Source organism: Schistocerca serialis, chromosome 1 (assembly GCF_023864345.2).
Source record: "Schistocerca serialis cubense isolate TAMUIC-IGC-003099 chromosome 1, iqSchSeri2.2, whole genome shotgun sequence".
NCBI classification, from domain to species: domain Eukaryota; kingdom Metazoa; phylum Arthropoda; class Insecta; order Orthoptera; family Acrididae; genus Schistocerca; species Schistocerca serialis.
In genome coordinates, this window is record NC_064638.1 from 826,731,738 (window position 1) to 826,752,507 (window position 20,770).

The following is a 20,770-nucleotide window of genomic DNA, read 5'->3' on the forward strand; positions in this document are numbered from 1 at the left end:
TTCACTTCAATACAAGAAAATCATACTCTGGATTCAAATATAAAAGCTACATTACACATAACTGCTACCATCCAAATTTTGCTAAAACTTTTGCAGTTGTGCAACTGTGCACTTCACAGTATCCTCTTCGATATGCTCAAATATTAATGTGTCATAGTTCTTGGTGGCAACTTGTTGTCATCCTATGTATCTAAGAGAGCTAATATATCAACAAAAATAATCAATTTTTGAAAATATAATGCAACTGGATGGATTAAAGTATCTACCAAGCAGTGGCAGGAGAAAATGTATATAATGGCTAAGTATATGTGCAAGCTTTCAGAGCCAGCGGCTTTTTTTTCTAGCTGAAGGGTTGAAGGGGAAGGAAGAAGGCTCAAGAAAAAGGATAAGTAATGTTTAGAAAAACAAAGAGCATTAGGAGAAGTTGTCCAGAACCTTGGGTCAGGAACACTTAATGGATGGGATGAGAAAAGAAGACTGATTCTTGGGGACTGCACCAACATTTGAGGTTCTCAACCCTGGGTTCTGGGCAACTTTTCTGAACTCTCCCCACTTCCTGAACCTTACCAGTACATTTCCTTCATCCCTGTTCCTCCCTCTCCCCCTTCAACCCTTCTGCCAGACGAAAGAGTCATTGGATCCAAAAGCTTGCACATTCACTTAATCTTTACATTTGTTTTGTCCTAAAACTGTTTGGTGAGTAGATGTGTTACCTATCCAGCTACACAGATGTGCTTGCTTGTGTGTGTGTGTGTGTGTGTGTGTGTGTGTGTGTGTGTGTGTGTGTGTGTGTCTCTCTCTCTCTCTCTCTCTCTCTCTCTCTCTCACACACACACACACACACACACACACACACACACACGCACGCACAGACAGACAGACAAAGGCTGTGGCCAAAAGCTGTATGTGAGCATCTTTTAATTGTGCCTGACTGCAACTTGGCATGTCTTCTTTATGGCAAGTATCAATCAGTCTTTTCTTACATTGTTGACATTTCTACCTGGAGTTCCCATTGTTTGATTTTTGCAGAACAGCTTTCTTCCATCCCACAACCCTGTGAAGTATTCCTCTGGTACCCTTGTCTATAGTATTACTGTTTTCAGTTTCCATTCTATTCATCTTTCCCTTGTTTATTCACCATTTTACAATGCGCATCTACTTCCGAGACACACTGTATTCAAGATCGTCCACGTGCAACACACAATTTGTGACTGCGCAGATTGTTGACGCAGCATCAAATGCCCCAGATTCTCTCCTCCAATAGTTATAATTACATTTATTCCTATTGATTCCACTTCATCTCTCATCCTGACATACTTTTGCATTTTGTTTTCCAAACCTGGCTGTGCCACTTGAACTTTTGATCCCCAACCTAACCCACCCCCTTCCCTCTCTCTTCACTTATTGCAAAACACACACACACACACACACACACAAAAACAATGTTCCTTTTCACCCACATTTCTGTACATTTTTAACATATTTGTGCCTGTTTTATGTGGTTTCACATGTTTTTGCTTATTTTTATGTATTTGTGCATATTTTTACATATATGTGCATATTATTGTGTATCTGTGCATATTTCTGCATGTCTCTGTGTATTTTTACACATCTTTATGCTTCTTTCCTCTTATTCAGCTCCTCTCACAACCATGAACCCCTATTTTGCCCATTTCTGTGTCATTCCCATTTCCTTTATGCCATTCCTGCCACAATGGACCCTTGCTCCATGTTTCTGCACCAGATCAGAAACCTCTCCTTCCCCCCCCCCCCCCCCCCCCCCAATGGCCTAACAGCAAAGATTCCTTTCTCTGGATCCCATCCCTCCTTTCACAATGACCTACACCTTTTCAGATTCTGCCAATCCCTGGCTCTCACAAACCTGGTACGGGAAAAACACATTTCCATGGCACAGGTGTCCCAGAACCACCTCTGCTCCCTCCGCAAGATACTACTACTCTGTAATCCCTACTCCAGACATCACATCTCTGGAACTGAATCCTTTGCTCCCCAACACCTGGAGAAGCATTCCAGACACCACCTATCATACCCACAGTATTCTTCTTTGACCAGCCTTCATATCAGCTAAACACTGCTTAGCTGTCCTTTTCAACTTGTCACATCCCCCAAACTCCCTACCAACCCTCCACCAAACCAAGAGCCAAAACATTCCCCTAACATTGTTGTTACACTTCCCACCAAAACCCTCAGCTCCACAGAAGTTTCAGATCCAAAGGCATCACCTTCAGCCCTACACCCAAATTTAACCATGGTGGACTTGTCAAGATCTATCCTTCTTCGCCCGATCCCTGCAATTAAAGCACTTCTTTGTTGACAATCCTTGCAACTAATACTACCCTCATTCCAACACTGAACCCTGCCTCTTCCAGTTCATACGACCATCCAACCATGATCCTCCCCCCCTCCCATCTTACCACCTGCTGGTCACCTTCCAGAAAATCCTTACCTCCAACTTAGCCTCACTGTCCTTCCCCAAGTCCCTTCCACAGAACAACAACCTTCCAGTAGAAAACAGCCATATACAACCTCAAAACAAATCTTGACCTAATCATCCTGCCTGCAGACAAAGGTTCCACCACTGCTGCTATGAATCGCAGTGACTATCTGGCAGAAGGCCTCTGCCAATTATCTGAGCCTTCCACCTACAAACTCTGCCACAGTGATCCCATCCCAGAAGTCCAACACAAACTCCAATCCCTGCTTAAAACCTTAGGCCTTTCCTAGAACATCTCCCTTGGATCCATTTCCCTCCTCACCCCTATGACAACCCACACACTGACCTCCTACATATTCCACAAAATCCACAAACCTAACAATCCTGGACGCCCCATTGTGGCTGGTTATTGTGCACCCACTGAAAGAATTTCAGCCCTCACTGACCACACCTCCAACCAATACCCCGTAGTCTAGCCTCCCAAAACAAAGACACCAACCTCTTCCTTCACTGACTCTCTACCATCCCCAGCCCTTTACATCCTGGATCCCTACTCAACACTGTTGATTCCACCTCACTATACACCAACATCCCTTATGCCCACCATCTTACCACTACCAAACACTACCTTTCCCTACATCCTGCAGACTCCATACCCACTACCTCATTCCTCATACATCTCACTAACTTTATCCCAACCCACAACTACTTCTCATTTGAAGGGAAAGTACACAAACAAATCCGCAGCACAGCTACTGGCACCCGCATGGCACACTCCTATGCCAACCTTTTGATGGGCCATCTAGAGGAGATGTTCCCAGCCTCTCAAAATACCAAACCCCTAGTCTGGTTCAAGTTCACTGATAATATCTTCATGATCTGGACTCGGGACCAAGACATCCTCTCTTCATTCCTTCACGACCTCAACATCTTCTCTGCCATCCGCTTCACGTGCCACCTTCCTAGATGTTGACCTCCTCCTCTCTGATGGCTCCATTCACCCCCCCCCCCCCCCCCTACATTAAACCAACCAACCACCAGCAGTACCTGCATTTTGACAGCTGTCAGGCCTTTCACACCAAAAATTCCCTCACCTGCAGCGACAGAAACTCCCTTGCTCAGTATGCTGAGGATCTCACCAAAGTTTTCATAGACTGGCGCTATCCCCCAGACCTAGTCCACAAACAAATCTCCCATGCCATTTCCCCTCACATCCCAATCCTCCCACCACTCACCAGCCAAAGACAAGTGTTCCTTTCATCACCCAGTGCCACACCGGACTCGAACAACTGAACCACATCCTTCAGCAGGACTTTGCTTACCTATCACTGTGCCCTGCAATGAGGGGCATCCTACCAAAAATACTTCCCACCCCTCCTAAAGTAGAGTTCCATCGTCCACCCAACCTCCGAAACATCCTAGTACATCTCTATGTCACTGCCAATCCCAACCCCTTGCCAGAAGGATCATATCCCTGAGGAAGACCCAAGTGCAAAACCTACCCAATCCACCTACCCAGTACTTCCTGTTCCAGTCCTGTCAAAGGTTTATCCTACACCATCAGGGGCTGGGCCACCTGTGAAAGCAGCCATGTCATTTACCAGCTCTGCTGCAACCATTGCATGGCTTTTTATATTGGTATGACTACCAACCAGAAGTGTGCCAGGATGAACGGCCACTGCCGAACTGAGGCCAAGAGCAAGGTGAACCACCCTGTGGCACAGCATGCAGCTGAACACAACACACTGGATTTCAATGGCAGCTTCACTACCTGAGCCATCTGGATCCTTCCCTCCACCATCAGCTTTTCTGAACTGTGCAGGTGGGAGTTATCCTGACAATGCATTCTCCGCTTCTGTAAGTATCCTGGCATCAACCTACAGTAACATATCTTTCCCACTCCTTCACACAACAGTTTCCACCCCTCTGTCCTATCATCTCCTTCCCATTTTCATCTCTACCCTGTTTATTTGCAGCTCTCGCTCTCTGCTAGCACATCCGCCTGTCTTTCTCCGCTCCTATCTTTTTTTGCTCCTCTTTTCCCCACTCCCTGCCCCACAACCTCCTGATGTTGCACCTGTTGGCAGTCTAGTCCCTGCACACTCCACCAGATAGCATTCATCTCTCTCCCCACCCATACACTAGTATTCCTTCCCCTTCCCCTTCCCTTGACTACTCCCTCCAGATTGCTGCTTGCATCCCGTGTGATGTTGCATTCTGGCCCAAGATGCTGGAGTTGGCAAGTGTGCGCGCGTGTGTGTGTGTGTGTGTGTGTGTGTGTGTGTTTTACTGATGAGGGCTGTGGCCAAAAGCTGTATGTAAGCATCTTTTAACTGTGCCTGTCTGCAACTTATGGTAAGTAGCAATCTGTCTTTTCCTACACTGCAGGTCCATTATATGTACCTAAGAGGACACAGATATGTGTATACAATGAAACAGTTACTTCAGAATAGGGAATAATCAGATTTGGTATGGCACAGGGATCAATATTGGGTCCAGACTCATTACTGTAACTAATGTCCGCTCCCGGTAGCTGAGTGGTCAGCACGACAGAATGTCAGTCCTTAAGGCCCGGGTTCGATTCCCAACTGGGTCGGAGATTTTCTCCGCTCAGGGACTGGGTGTTGTGTTGTCCTAATCATCATCATTTCATACCTATTGCCGCGCAAGTCGCCGAAGTGGCGTCAAATCGAAAGACTTGCACCCAGAGAACAGTCTACCCGATGGGAGGCCCTAGTCACATGACACGACATTATAACTAATGAGTTATTTGCTACCAATGAAGCAGAAACAGTTCTATGCCACAAACCACTTTACAGTGTGAGGTGGAGGGTACTTCTAGTGCAACTATCTAATATCCTTTCCATTGGTAAATGATACATGGGAAGAATTACTATTGATAAACTTCTGCATTAGCTCTAATTTCTCAAATTCTGTCACTGTGGTCGTTTTGTGAGATATATGTGGAGGAAATAAGAAGTTGCCGATCTCTTCATGGTACATACTCTCTCAATTTCAATAGTAAATCTCATGATAATGCACAATGTCTCTCCTGTAGCATCACCTCCTGGAGCTTGTTGAGCAATTCCATAACCCTCTCGCAACAGGTAAAAGACACATCACAAAGCCTGCCACTCTTGATTAGTCCATGTCTATTTCTTCTATTAACCATATTTGGTAACTGTCCCAGACTGATAAACAATACTCAAGAATCAGTTGAACAGGTATTTTGTAAGCAACCAATTTCATGAGTAAATGCCATGCCTTTAAGATTCTCCTCTTCCTACTATTTGTTTTGTGTGATCATACTACTTTTTGTCTCTCTGAATGGTTATTCCTACTGTTTCTAGCAATCTGTCACCAATAATGTGTAATTGTACAGTAGCTGGTAACTTCTCCTATGTATCTGAAATATGTTGCATTTATTTATGTTTAGCGACAACAGCCATTCCTCCAACATTCATTAATCCTCTGGAGGTCTTACTACAATTCACAACAATCTCCTCACACTGTTACCTACTTCTAGACAACTGCATCATCTACAAACAGCCTCAGAGAGCTTCTGACAGTATTCACTAGATCTTCTATATATAATGAAACAGAAAAGGTCATTTTACAGTTCCTTGGGGTGCTCCTAAAATTATCTTCATACTTGCCAATTTTGTTCTGTTACGACTGACAGGAATGACAGTGTGGAACCGAATCAAATGTCTTCCTGAAGTCAAGGCACATGGCATGAGGCTGAGTGCTGATGTCTATGGCATTCTGGATCTCGTGGAGGGACAGAGTGAGCTGAGTTTCATAAGAACATTACATTGTTTGTGGAGTCCATATTGACTTATTTGGTCTCCAAGAACGTCGTAATATGTTAGCAGAAAACAAGTGCCATAATTCTACAACAGACTGACATCAGCGATATAGGCTTATCGTTAGGTGCATCTGTCCCACGATTCTTCTTGAAAATTGAAATGACCTGCATTTTTTTTACAGTCACTAGGAATCCTTTGTTGTTCCAGTGACCTACAATAAGCTGCTACTAGAGGGGGAGCATGTTCTTTCAGATAATATCGGGAGAATCTTACGGGTATCTCATTTAGTCCAAATGTTTTTCCTCTACTAAGAGATTGCAGTCACTTTTCTATTTAGCAATCACTTATCTCAATACCTGCTAGGGGTTGGGAGCGGGGGTTGTATAGAGATGTACAAGGATACTGTATAGGTTCGATGGTCAGCAGAATACCACTATCGGGAGGGGTGGGAAGGATAGTGGGTAGGAAATTCCTCATTCCAAGGCATGTCAAGAGGTAGTTGAAACCCTACTGGAGAATGTGATTTAGTTGCTCCAATCATGGGCGGTGATGAGTCACGGAGGGAATGGTCCTCTGTGGCTGGACAGTGGGATTTTGGGAGGTGGTGAGTGACTGAAGACAGAAAGCACAGGAGATCTGATTTGTAGAAGGTTGGTACGGTAATTATGGTCTGTGAAGGCCTCAATGAGACCCTCTGTATACTTTGAGAGGGACCGCTTGTCACTACAGATGCGACGGTGATGGGTGGCTAGACTGTATGGAAGGGACTTTTGGAGTTGAATGGGTGGCAGCTGTTGAAGTGGAGGTATTGCTGGTGGATGGTAGGTTTGGTATGAACAGAGGTACTGGTGAGGTGAAGATCAACATTGAGGAAGCTGGCAAGTTGGGTTGAGTAGGAATTCAATTTACAACTCCTCCCACTATACAGATAACTTCTGAATGTTTAATAATATTAACAATGTGTGTGTGTAGTTGGTGGGTGTGGGGAGGGGGGGGGGAGGGGGGGGGGAGGGGGGGGGAGGGATCCAGGAGCACTACGGCATGAGACAGAGAATTTACTATCTCAAAGAAATAAGGTTGCATAATTAATCTTTTGTTTGTTTGCAGGTACATTTCTGCAGGCCTGGTAGACATTTGAATCCCTACAGCAATGCAGCATGCTGCTGAAGCAGCCAAAAGGAAATGGTGCAGCCTGTCTCCATTTCATCAATCTAAATGACCATTCTTTGTGATTGATCAACATTTTTCAATGAGAAACTGTATTACTATTGTAAAAAATGACTCATTCCACATTATAGACAGAGATTGCTGTTATGACCCATGGAATAGGTAGATAAATATACTAAAGACAAGTAGTATTCCTTCAGGTGTAACACTTTCAGATCCTCTGGCTACAACTGTGTACATTATCTTTTACTGTGTCTTAGCTGCAACATAAGTATTTTTTCCCAATGGAAACCTGAGGTACACATTTCTGAATGTTCAACCTTTTTATCATGTGTAAGTACTGCCAACTGTTGGGCATCACTTTGAAAATATCAGCAAGTCAACATAGCAGCGTGCATTGCTGCTCATGACCACCAGCTTGGTTCGCTGTATTCCACAGTATAATTGAATACTGTTATTGTTATTTTGCTTGGTAATTATTAGATGATCATTTTACTATTGATCGCAACAGAGAATATTCCATAATTAGTTATTTTAGTCCATACATGTAGATGTATGTAAAATGAAGCCAAGTGTACAAAGTATGTCGTGAAAACTGCTACACATTTTTGTACAAATCTTGCATGTAAAATCATTAAAAAATCGTCTAAGAGCATTACCAAAAAACAAATATTTTCTTCCCTCCAGAAAAAAAAAATTCAGGTCTGAATGGATTAAGCCTCAAGCAAAATTTTCACTGATAGTTAATGAGCCACAACTTACCACAACACCATAAACAGAGTACAATTTCTTCTGGTGAGGGGTGTAGAACATCTCATTTGGTCGAGAAACAATTCCAGGTTTGCTTGTCCTGTCGACTTGGGGTGTTTTGGCGCTCCGATCAGGTTCATCCAGCTAAGAAAAGTTTATAAAACCAATTTAATACAACATTAAAGCATGTTCCAAGACAAAGATTTCAGTATGGAGCTAATTCCTGTATTTACTTACCTTAGCTAAGTCTGGAGATGAATGAGATCGTTTCATTGGGCTAGAAGTTGAAGGACCATCATGTCTGAGGTGGGTGTAATAAACACCTAGTGGAGAAATGGAAATTGACAACATTTATATTTTTCACAGAACTGTTACAATTAATCAACATAGTTACTTTAATTAATCAACATATTTACTAAGATTCCAAAGTCCCTTGCAGGTCTAGAGAATATTTCACATGAAATTATAATAAAAAAAGCAAACAACAACAATTTATGAGGTTTTCCCTCTGAATGTTTTTGTTCTACAAATACAGCAAAATATATCTTTGTTTCTGCAACACTGTGGGTAGCTTACTACTTCGTCTAAGTAAGGCAAATATGAGGTGGAACCCAAAAATAACCGGAATTTCTTCCTAGAAAGCATATACTTTATTGTTTTCAAATACAACCTTAATCTCCTACGAAGTACTCTCCATTAGCATTAATACACTTGTCCAAACGTTCATTCCAGTGTTCGAAGCACCTTTTAAATTAGTCCTCTTTGATACCTGCTAGCACTTTCATGACATTGCGCTTTACGTCTTCCACATCCACAAAATGCTTCCCTCTCAAGTCTCTTTTCATCCTCGGGAATGGGAAGAAGTCCGAGGGTGCTAAATCTGGCGAATAGGGTGCGTGGGTCAAGTCTTCGTTGAGGCCAAAAACTGGCGAATGCTCAGAGCTGTGTATGCGGGAACGTTGTCACGATGCAGGAACCACATGCCAGAATCCCACAAAGCCGGATGTTTTCGCGACGAACTTCTGCAAAGCCATTTCATAACCTCCAAATAGAATTGTTGGTTAACTGTCCGGTTTTCAGGGGCAAATTCAGAGTGTACAATCTCTTTGATGTCAAAAAAAAACAGATCAACATCGTTTTCACATTCGATTTCACTTGTAGAGTTTTTTTTGGTCGAGGTTAGCCAGGTGACTTCCATTGTGATGACTGTTGTTTACTTTCTGGATCGTACCCATAGCACCATGACTCATCACCTGTAATGATTTGTTTGAAAAAAATGTGGATCATATTTGAACGCATCCTTCACTTCGAGACAGGCTTGAATGCAACGATCCCTTTGATTTCCAGTAAGAAGCTTCAGCACGAATTTTGCTGCCACTCTTCACATCCCCAAATCGATGGTCAAGATGCGCTGAATTGGGCTCCAGGACAACCCAGACAAGTTCTTGAGTTGGTCGATTGTCCTGCGTCGATCTTCACTGATGAGATCACAGATTTTGTCAATGTTGTCTTCGCTTCAAGCAGTTGAAGGTCGACTGGAACAGGGCTGATCTTCAACCACCATTTCTCCCTTTTTAAACCGAGAAAACCATTCATACCCCTGCATTTTACTAAGAGGTATTTGTAGGCTGTCTGAATCATCGCAACAGTTTCTGCCGAGTTCACGCCGAGCAGGAAACAAAACTTCCCTGCCGCACGTTGTTTATAAGAACTAGCCATTTCCACGTGTCACGTCTGCACTGTACGCACACTCAAAGAACTGTCAAAGAAACCACACTTCTCACTGTTGGGTGATGCCGTGTGGCAGAATGACTCAGCAGAGCTCCTACTACAACCCTCTGGCGGCGCAACCTGCTACTACAAGTACACGACATGCAGCATTACGATTCCGGTTACTTTTGGGTCCCCCCTCATATATGAGCCTCAGTGGCTGTGTAACAATGGCATGTGTCAGCATCATAAGTCCTACATCTGTTTACACTTCTGCATACCAATTAGTTGCAGTGACACTGAGTTTGGAAGAATGTACACTGAATGTGCGATGCCAAATATTAAATCATATATGGCTATTTTGCAAGGGTAGATATGTCCAGTAAATAATTAAAGATATCGTTTTATTTCTAATACACTTCACTCTTTAATTATTGTAAGCTGCTGCATATTATCACTTCTTGGAAACAGAGGAAAAGCATAAAACCAAATAATATCTTTGCAGTCTACCTCCAGTTTCAGAATAACTGTTCTCTAGTGTTCATTACATATTTATTTCTGTGTGTCAAACTAGGAATTTATAGTTATAACAAATGTTCTTACTTTTGGTAACAGAATACCAAGTAATAAATATTTTGCTTTGGTAAATATAAGAATACTGTCACTGAAATGCTTATTTGTGCAGTTCTGTTTAACAGACATCCCAATGATAAGACAGCATTTACAGGTATGTATCAGCAGATGGTAAAGTAAACTTAACATTTTGCAATGTTCATTGTGATGAAAAGGGCAATGCCGTCGTAATAATTTTCACTGTTAAGTACTGTATGTTGCTCATATACTGAATATCAAGAATCTTTCAATATGGCATTACAGATATTTTTAAGTTAATGAGATACAACACATGACAACAAATATACAGCAATATTGAATGTCGTCCACCCACCATAGATTCTTGTAAGAAATTTTAATCTTCACCCAATGACAAAGGTAAAAAAGGGGACAGGGAGGGAAGGGGGAGAGTGGAATGAAAAATATATACAAACATTACAGAGTGCACTTGAAGCAGGTCAAAAAAGCATGCTCTAGATTCAAAATGATATGCAGTGGATGAAGGACAATGTCATTGACATATTTTTTCTTCTAGCAGAAAAGATTGCTTCTGTTTGCTATGCAGGTTGTTTTGTATACTATGAAAGGGATCTAAACTGGATAGATTTTTTTACCTCGAATTCCACATCTTGAAGGTAAGACCTGGCCAATCTTTCTGTCTTCATGTAATTTGTATGTTATTTTTTCTCCCCCCCCCCCCCCCCCCCCCCCTTTTTTACAATCTATACTGCTTGATTTTGAATTGTCATGATTTGTATACCGTTCTATCTTTCACATGTCTTTGGATGAAAACCACTTACCCGAGGTTCTTAAGAAATATGGAAAACATGTATAAGGGGTAGTAAAATGAAAACAAGATAGATGGAAAACATAAGTACAAGGTTTATTATTTCAAAAGTAACTGCCATACCTGTTAATACATTTATATCACTGTGAGACAAAACAGTCAATGCCTTCATGGAAATATGTTTGTGGTTGCCTTTGGAACCATGGTTGTACCCAGGCGTAAACCTCTTTGTCTGAAGCAAATCAACAGCCATGAATGTCTTCCTTCAGAACTCCAAACATGTGGAAATCCAATGTGAAGAGATTGGGACTTTGTAGAGGATGTATAAGGCCTGCCCAGCAAAACTTCTATATTGTAGTCAAAACAAGGTTGGCAATAATTGGGCCCACTGCAAAAGTTTCACTGGGAAGCCGTTACACATCCTCCATACAGTCCGGATCTCCCCCAATGCAAGTTCCATATTTTTTGGGCCCTAAAGAAGACATTTGTGGCCACTGATTTGCTTCAGATGGAGAGATGCATGCATGGGTACAATCATGGTTCCGTAGGCAATTGCAAACATTTTCCCATGAAGACAGGAGGATAAATGTATGCCCATTATGCCAATTCCTTGCGGAATAATAAACCATTTACTTACCTTTTTCTATCTGTCTCATTTTCGTTTGACTGCCCCTTATAAGAGTAATAAAAATAAATTGCAGCAAATCAGTGATGTATTAACTATCCAAAACTGCAACAACAGAATGTGTTCATGTCTGTCTTTGTGGCCTAAGGATTACAGTCATTGTTTAATGAGTGACATATTTTGCTTCTGCAACAGCTCTTTATTTTCAAAAATGTTTGCTTTACAACAGAGAATCATTAATAGTGACTTTGAGATGTGTACAGAAACAACTCTCAGAGATATGTTGCAGTTAGAAGACGTCATTACATCCATGAGACTGTTCAACGCTTGTATGTTTCACAGGAATATTTCCACTCGATATTTTGTGTGAAGAAATAATTGATCCAAGTGCCTCTTCTCTGGTACATCACCCTTGAGAATGAATCAGATTGTGCAAATACTGAATTTTGCTTATAAAGAACCAATATTTGCACCTATAATACAGTTGGACCAGATTAAGGAAGAAATGAATCTGTCTATGGAACGAACAAACAACCGAAAAGCTCAAAAATGCTATAATTCAAGAAAAGAAGAAAACATAAAATAGCTTCTGCTGGTTGGTCTTCATTAACTCGGTGATTTAGGCTGGTACAATATGAAGAAATGTTGCTTTTTTGAGTTTCAATACAATTTATTTTTAGTACCATTAACTAGTTTTCACACCACTGCAGGCTCAGGTGTAACAGAAACATTATCCAGACCATGTGTAGCTAGACGCTATGGCCATGCTGTTGGCGGAAATTCAGTTAATGAAAACTTTTTATGATGTCTAGCATAACAAAATTAATTTGTCACGGATGCTGTGTAGCAGTGCCATGCAAGCACCCTAAAACATGGCAATCTTAATTTCATAAAATGTTTTTTTTTTTTTTTTCCCCATCAGGACCACAACCATAGCATCTAACTGCACATAATCCGCCTGTAACAGCTCTTTCCCATGATGAGCCTGCAGTGGCTTGAAAACTGGTCAATGGTACCCAAATAAATCATGTTAAAATTCATAAAGAGAGAATGGTTGCATACTGTATACACATAAATTGCCAATTTAAATCACAGCTGCCATTCACCACCCACAATTGATACAGAGAAGAAAAGCATAAATGCATGCCACAAATCTACTCTTGATATAGAAACCACATTAATATAATCTCATTTAAAATAAAACAATGGGATGTTGTAGCAATTATTGTCCACAGAATGGTTGCAGTTGTTTGGGTATCATTCAGAAGACAAAAGATATGCTGCATCTCTTGAAGGACAATATATCTACCTACTCATAACAGCTGATGTGATCAGGCAGGTGGAATTAATAATTGTGAAGATGACAGTGACACTTGATGATTTGGGAAATTCTGGTTTCTTTGCCATTTGCAAATCATCCAGGAAAGAACGTTCCTTGTTTGTTTATCATCCATTTATAAGCCTATTAACTTTGCCTGTCTATCATCCATTTACATGCCCGCATGTCATATCTGGCTCCATTTAATTTTCATTACAGCCGCAATTTATACAGTCTGTTCTCTGATCCACTTGTTTGTTATTCCATCCCTCCAACTAGTTCTCAACAAACATCACAACACTGCTTGCTGAGAAAGCAACAAAAGATGGTTTTGTACTAAACCCAAAACTGTTAACACACATTCATTATTAATTTACCTTTTCAGGGTCATGGGAAGCTTAGTTTTGATAACTGTTACATTAAACACATTTCAAGATCTTTTTTGTGGTTATTAATTATGTCTTCATTGTTAATTTGTAACTTTTCCTTTTGAATGTATTCACTGTACATGATTATCGTGTAGCTATAGTTGAATTTTAGGCTCACTTTGAAACTTCTTGTTTTTTTCCCCCATTTGTCCCTGAAACTCATTTGTGGTAGAGACCAACAACACAATATTATCATCAATATGAAGAAGGCTCAGATGTGTTCCATCAACACACATTCTTCTTTGGTTCCCATTTAAGAATCAGAAAACTTCCTCTACAAATGCTTACAATAACTTTGCTGACATGGAGCCTCGTTGGCTAAGCCTTTTCTCACTTCTAAATTCCTTAGTGTCCTTAAGAAGTCTAAAGGAGACTGCAGCACTGATATTATGTCCTTCAGTATAAAAACATAGACTGAATTGGTACCCTCTTGCTCAAGAGCTCCTTTCAAAAACTTTTGTTCAAAGTCAAAAGCTTATACAATACTTCTGAAGCCCAGGTAAGGCAAAAATTCATTTCAACTGCTCCGCTTAGTTATATCCATTTTTACAACCAGTTTCTCATTTTGCTCATACAACTATGTTTCCATTTTTACTTATCATGCCATATGTCATCTTAACAGAAAAATTTGACGTCTTTCTCAAAATAAGTTTATTTTTTGCATTGTTAATTTGTTTCTATAATCAAGAATTCATTATCATCTTCTGGCATCTTGAAAATTTTTCTGAATATTTTTATTTAACTTATCATGTTCCTTGCATTATTTGTTGGAAACTACTGCCATTTCTTTTTAATTATGAGCTGCAATACATTTACATCGCTCCTTTCTGAAGCAAAGTTAGATTTACTAGATTAGTGAGTATAATAATTTTCCATTTGATTTCCTTTTCTTTTGCTTTTTTCAGATCTTGGTTATTCAAATGTTCCAGGGATCATAATTGCAACCTTTCACAATGATGTGTAATGAGTCAGTGTCACAATGATAGTACAATTTCTTAGTGAAAAAGGCAACATTCTCATTTTTTCCATGTCTTAAGTGCCTAACTGACACTCGTCAGGGAGAACTGTAGGATCTTCAAATAATGAATTAACATTTTACTGACACCAACTGAGACTGCCTCATTAGAAAGACGAAACATGTCTGGGTGTATAAATAAAATTCATGTGCAGTATGACAAAAAAGCATTTTTTTTAGCTAACTACTACAATTTAAATTTAAAAATGTGTGAAATGCATAATTACCTTTACCAGGAACTGGTTTTTCCTTCTCTTGTGTTTCATGTTCCTTTTCTTTTCTTTTCGCTACCTGTTCTATCCTCAACTTCTCTTGTTCTTTGAGTTCTCTCTGTTTCTTTTCAGCGACTTTTCTGTGCAATAATAATAAAAAAATGAATTTGAAAAAATACACTATTATGCAGATGACTTAAAAATTACAACAAATTTGACACCATAACAGCAAAATGGTGAATCAGTTTTGTGACTCAAACCATCAGCACTAGCAAATCTCTGACTCCAATCCCAATGCATGCATATTTTCCTAGTTAGCTATGTTTTTTATGCCCCACAACCCCAATAAAAGTTATAACAATGTATTTCCTTAACTGTTACATACATTTCAATAAATTTTAAAAATGTCTACATAAAAAATCAAAGATATTTACTGTCTGTTGACCACTTGTCAATAAAATAAAAAAATGTCGTTAGTGAGTCAAAATACAAACTCCGCTATGCTGATCCCAAGCTGTAGTCACCTCATGCAATTGATGAGGAGGGAGGGAGGAACATCATCATAAAAAAACCTTGGCTCACCAGTTCCAGGTGATAGTACCTTGTGAGGGCTTCATGTTAGGATTACAGTGAAGAATTCAAGGGTAGTGAAGATGAAAAGAATGGATCTTCAAATGGTATAACTGGGTGGAAAGCAACTCCAGAAAAAAATCCACACTGTATCTGACATGCAACAAATGGTAAAGTGGTCATTCACTGTATGTTCACCAGAGATGTGGCTGGAAATGTTTTCCTTGAAACTAACAACCTTGAGTAGTATCATCAACAAGCAGTCAACAATCAACATGCACTTTGTAAGAGATTTTACTCCTGGGAATAACCAATCTCCCATTTTCAAGGAAATGAGAAGTAGGGACATTCAGATTTTGGGTGCCTAAAACACGAGAAGTTCACTTTTAAAAACAAGAAATCTTAAAACTTTTACGGTAAAAAAATATAATGGTAAAATTACTGTACGAAACAAGATTTACTAATGAACATGGTTTCAGTTCAGAAGGATTCAGGATATTTACAAGAAAACCAGGAAAAAAGAGTTATGAAAAATGAACCTCTATTTGGAAAAGCTTTCATTGTAAATAAAAACATATTACATGCAGCAACAAATGAGAAAAACTGTTATATTACTTGGGGATGTCAATGTACAAATGGCAAAGAACATCAGCACATAGCCATAATGGGAAAATTTCTTGCAAATAAAAGAACCAATGCCAAATAGATAAGGCTCTTAAAAGACTGTGCAGACAGCATAACACAGTACTAAAATCTACTTCAAAGCACTCCCTAGAAAACAAACTACATGGATATCAAATCCAATCTGTGGTGAAAAACAACTTGATCACATTGCTATAAGCAAACATTTTGCAGTGGAGATACTCAATTTAAAATTTGCTAAGAATGCCAGCTTAGATTCAGACCACAAATCTACCCACCTATCTGTCATTAAATTCAAGATAAGACCAATATTTAGAAAGGGGGGGGGGGGGGGGGAACCAATACTGCCCCAAATAGTTCGACACCCGAAAGTTATCTGTAGAAAATTATATCAAAATTCATTTGTAAAAAAAATTATACTTGGAAAACACTTGAAAATGACACTATTCAGTCTGCAGAAGAAACTGTTCCTCTTAAAAAGAACTGGAAACGTGCATAGTGGAATGATGCTTGTGATGAGTTAATTATAAAGAGCTTGGAATATCTCAAATGCAAAATAAATAATGACAACAGTGAAAATTTTATAGAAGCCAGAAACCTGAATCAATAGGTCTCGAAAACATCAGAGTACAACATATAAAAGACCACAACATATGAAAGATCAACTAATGTCAGATGAGTAATATTTTAAGCAGAATACAAGTGATTTTTATAAAACATTAAAAAATTCTACAGATTTAAACTCCACATAGTTTACAATTTGCATATCAAAAAACACAGAAGACGGCATATAACAACACTGAGAACTGCAGGATACTTGTGAACCATTCGAAGAACTACACAAATGAAATCCACCAGCTACAATCCACCAGAAGAATAATTTGATTTTCATAACATAATCCAAATACAACCACATTCAAAGCCACCAACAATAGAGCACATCAGAGAAACAACTGAAAAATATACAGCATCAGAAGAATACAATATAGTTGCTCAATTATGGGAAAATAGGAAAATTATTCTATGTCTAACCAAAATCAATAATGAAATTTTGACAAAAAACAGCTACCATCAGAATGGACATTGATATTATGACATCCAGAATAATAATAATAATAATAATAATAATAATAATAATAATAAATTAAAAAAACAGATCCTAACAATTACAGAGGAATCTCTCTCTTTCCAATGAATTATAAGATCTTTTCCATGGCAATTTTGAATAGAGATGAAGGAATAGCCAACCTACAACCAGGAGAATCTTTCAAGCAGAATTTGGAGTGGGGAGATATTGTGCAGACCAAACACTAAATCTAAAGAACATAACAGAAATGAGGAAAATCAAAAATTTGAAATATGTGATAATTTCCACAGGTTTTAAAATGGACTATGACTCAACCGATAGAAATGCACTAATCAAAGTTATAAATGCATCTGAAATTGATACTAAAATAACTGAAATAATTAAATGAAGTTTAACAAACACAAAACCAAAAGTAAAATTTATGAGGGAACCATCAAAAGCTTCACTTGAAGTCAGAAGTGAGACAAGGAAACAGTTTGTCAGCTCTGCTTTTCAACTGGGCATTAGAGATGGCAATGAGAAGATGGAGGAATCCCATCAATACTACAGGAGTTCAACTAGGAAAAAATCCAAATAAAATCACCATAGATTGTCTAGCTTTTGCAGATGATACAGGGTTATTTACTGCTTCACTGGATAGTGCCAAAGAACAAATCCCAGAACTACAGAAATAAGCGGACAAAATAGGACTGAAAATATCATTTGGAAAAAAAAAAAAAAAAATCAGTTCATGACAAAGATCGCTGATGCTCCCCAAAATCCTAAAATTCATAACAACACACTATCTAAAACAAGCTGTTTGAAGTAACTAGGAGAATGGATAATGAGGAATACAAAAGAAGAAATCACAACAGAAAATAGAGAAAATACAAAACAGATTGCACAAAATGGAAATGGGATTTCATATGGCAAACAACATTTATAACAAAAAATGTTTAATCTGAAACACAAAACTACGACTCTATCAAACAGTAATAAGGCCTGAAACACTATAAGCAACAGAAACACTTAAAATAACAAGATCTGGGGATCTTCAAAAACTGGAATGAGTTGAAAGAAGAATTCTAAGGGAAATACTGGGACCTAAAAGTGATAGTAAAGTTGAATACAAATTAAGTTAAAACAGAGAGCTCTATTTGAAAAAGGAAAAGCTAACTGATGTAATGAGTAAAAGAAGACTACAGTTTTATGGACACACACACTGAATGGATAATAACAGACTAATCGAGCAGATCTCAACTTACTAAACATCTACAAATATAAATCCACACAGTTCTCTATAATTTACAAAGATACGAAATGAATTATAGTGGACTTAACAGAAAACAGAATATTTTTAGAGAAGCAACACAAAAGGCAGAACTTTAGGAATGAAAGAAGTCTGAAAAGGAGGGAAGTGGATCCAGAAAGAAAAGGAATGACGTTCTTGAAGCACGAAGTCTGGGTGCACAAAAATTAAACACAAAGAATCAAAAATAGAGTTCATTTATCATACACTCCAAAAGAGTTATTCGAATAAATAAATAAACCAAAGTACAGTACATAAAAAGTACAGAACACAAAAATACAAAAATCCTAAAAGCTAATTTTATTGTCCTCAAATTTCAAAGAGCTTGTGCATTTAAAAATGTCAGCTTACTGCTGTTCAAAAAACTCATCTACAGTAATATAGCAGTAATCAAGATGAAATAATTTTTACCTGCTTTAATCATATTTCTGCTGCCTGCCAAATATAACATGTCAATGGTCACTGCTAATGTGCTTTCCTCTGTTTCATTACAGCCCACTTGAGGATCACACTTAGGTCAATAAGTTAACTTTACATCTACTCCATTATTCATTAATATGTTTATCTTTCTCTTTCCTCTCTATTGCTGCACACTGTGCTTCCAGTCTTCTCGATAAGCTTTAATATATGTGCATCACTCCTTTCTGAAGTGAAGTTAGATTTACTAGATTAGTGAGGATTTTATTGGTACTTTGGATAGTTTTAAAAATGAGATACTTGCTCAAAAGGTCAGCTTCCATTTAGTGATCACAGAGTGGTTGTACATAGCAACAGAAAAGAACAGTATCCATGACCATGAGTGTAAGACTTGAGACTCCCAGCCATAAAGAAGAATGATTTCCTCCAAAGCACAAAAGTAATATGGGCCACTGGTGAATATGGGTTACAGGAAAGGAAAGGTGCTCTGATATATATCCCCACCTAAACTCAATCATATGTCATTATCATGAGACAGACAGAAAGGAGGAGAGAAAAAGGAAAAGTCATGAGTGAGAGAATGCAAACAGAAAATGAATAAAAATAGTCAACTGTTTGTCAGATATTTAGCACAATCCTCTGGAGTTTGGAAATAGATTTTGTTGGCTTATGGTATCTGCAGGACTCAATGTGTGGGACAAAAACTCAGAACTTGCTGTTATGTCACCTGCATCATCAAAATTGTGAAATGTTGCATCATATTTACTTGGTTGACATCACAAACCAAATTCTCTTGATGTGGACTCCACTAATAAACACCAAAAGCTTCAATTAAAACATTTTCCACAGCCACCTGACTCACCAGCTTTTGACTTTTTTTTCCATGATCTGTCCTTTGACTTGAGAATAACTCCTGAGGAATATCTTTTATTAGTTTTCTCATTCTACTTCCAGAATGATTACCTTAACCCAGTGTTATCAATGACCTTTGTTTTACACATATATTCCAGGAAAGGGCTATCTAACCTTAAATGACACCAAAGTGCTCTTTCCTTTGTTCATATTAAGAACAATGGCACCAGTTTTGTAAAAAGTAGTATGCACATTAAGTTTTTCTATCAAAATTGAATAATTAAATTGGATAATTCCTACAACTTCTAGTTTGCATGCTGTTATATGAGAGCTTAAGCAGATCATATCCCAACTCAAAAAGCACTATCATCGTCATCATCATCATCATCATCATCATCATCATCTTTTAGGTTATGTTCAACAAATGTCCTTCCACATGAAACTTCCTGGCAGATTAAAACTGTGTGCCCGACCGAGACTCGAACTCGGGACTTTTGCCTTTCGCGGGCAAGTGCTCTACCAACTGAGCTACCGAAGCACGACTCACGCCCGGTACTCACAGCTTTACTTCTGCCAGTATCTCGTCTCCTACCTTCCAAACTTTACAGAAGCTCTCCTGCGAACCTTGCAGAACTAGCACTCCTGAAAGAAAGGATACAGCGGAGACACGGCTTAGCCACAGCCTGGGGGATGTTTCCAGAGTGTGGCTGTGGCTAAGCCGTGTCTCCGCTGTATCCTTTCTTTCAGGAGTGCTAGTTCTGCAAGGTTCGCAGGAGAGCTTCTGTAAAGTTTGGAAGGTAGGAGACGAGATACTGGCAGAAGTAAAGCTGTGAGTACCGGGCGTGAGTCGTGCTTCGGTAGCTCAGTTGGTAGAGCACTTGCCCGCGAAAGGCAAAGGTCCCGAGTTCGAGTCTCGGTCGGGCACACAGTTTTAATCTGCCAGGAAGTTTCATATCAGCGCACACTCCGCTGCAGAGTGACAATCTCATTCTGGTCCTTCCACATGTTATGGAACAAATTCAATCA

General features: G+C 39.2%; 1 protein-coding gene across 1 annotated transcript in view; it reads right to left on the reverse strand.

Moving 5' to 3' along the window:
* The window catches only part of LOC126484584 (ubiquitin carboxyl-terminal hydrolase 8), a 226,077-nt gene that overhangs the window by 70,277 nt on the left and 135,030 nt on the right, over positions 1-20,770 (reverse strand). The window contains exons 9-11 of the mRNA XM_050108150.1: positions 14,904-15,028; positions 8,419-8,504; positions 8,194-8,325 (exon numbers count right to left, since the gene is read on the reverse strand). Coding sequence (XP_049964107.1) covers positions 8,194-8,325; positions 8,419-8,504; positions 14,904-15,028 — 343 coding nt within the window. The remainder of the gene's footprint in view (positions 1-8,193; positions 8,326-8,418; positions 8,505-14,903; positions 15,029-20,770) is intronic.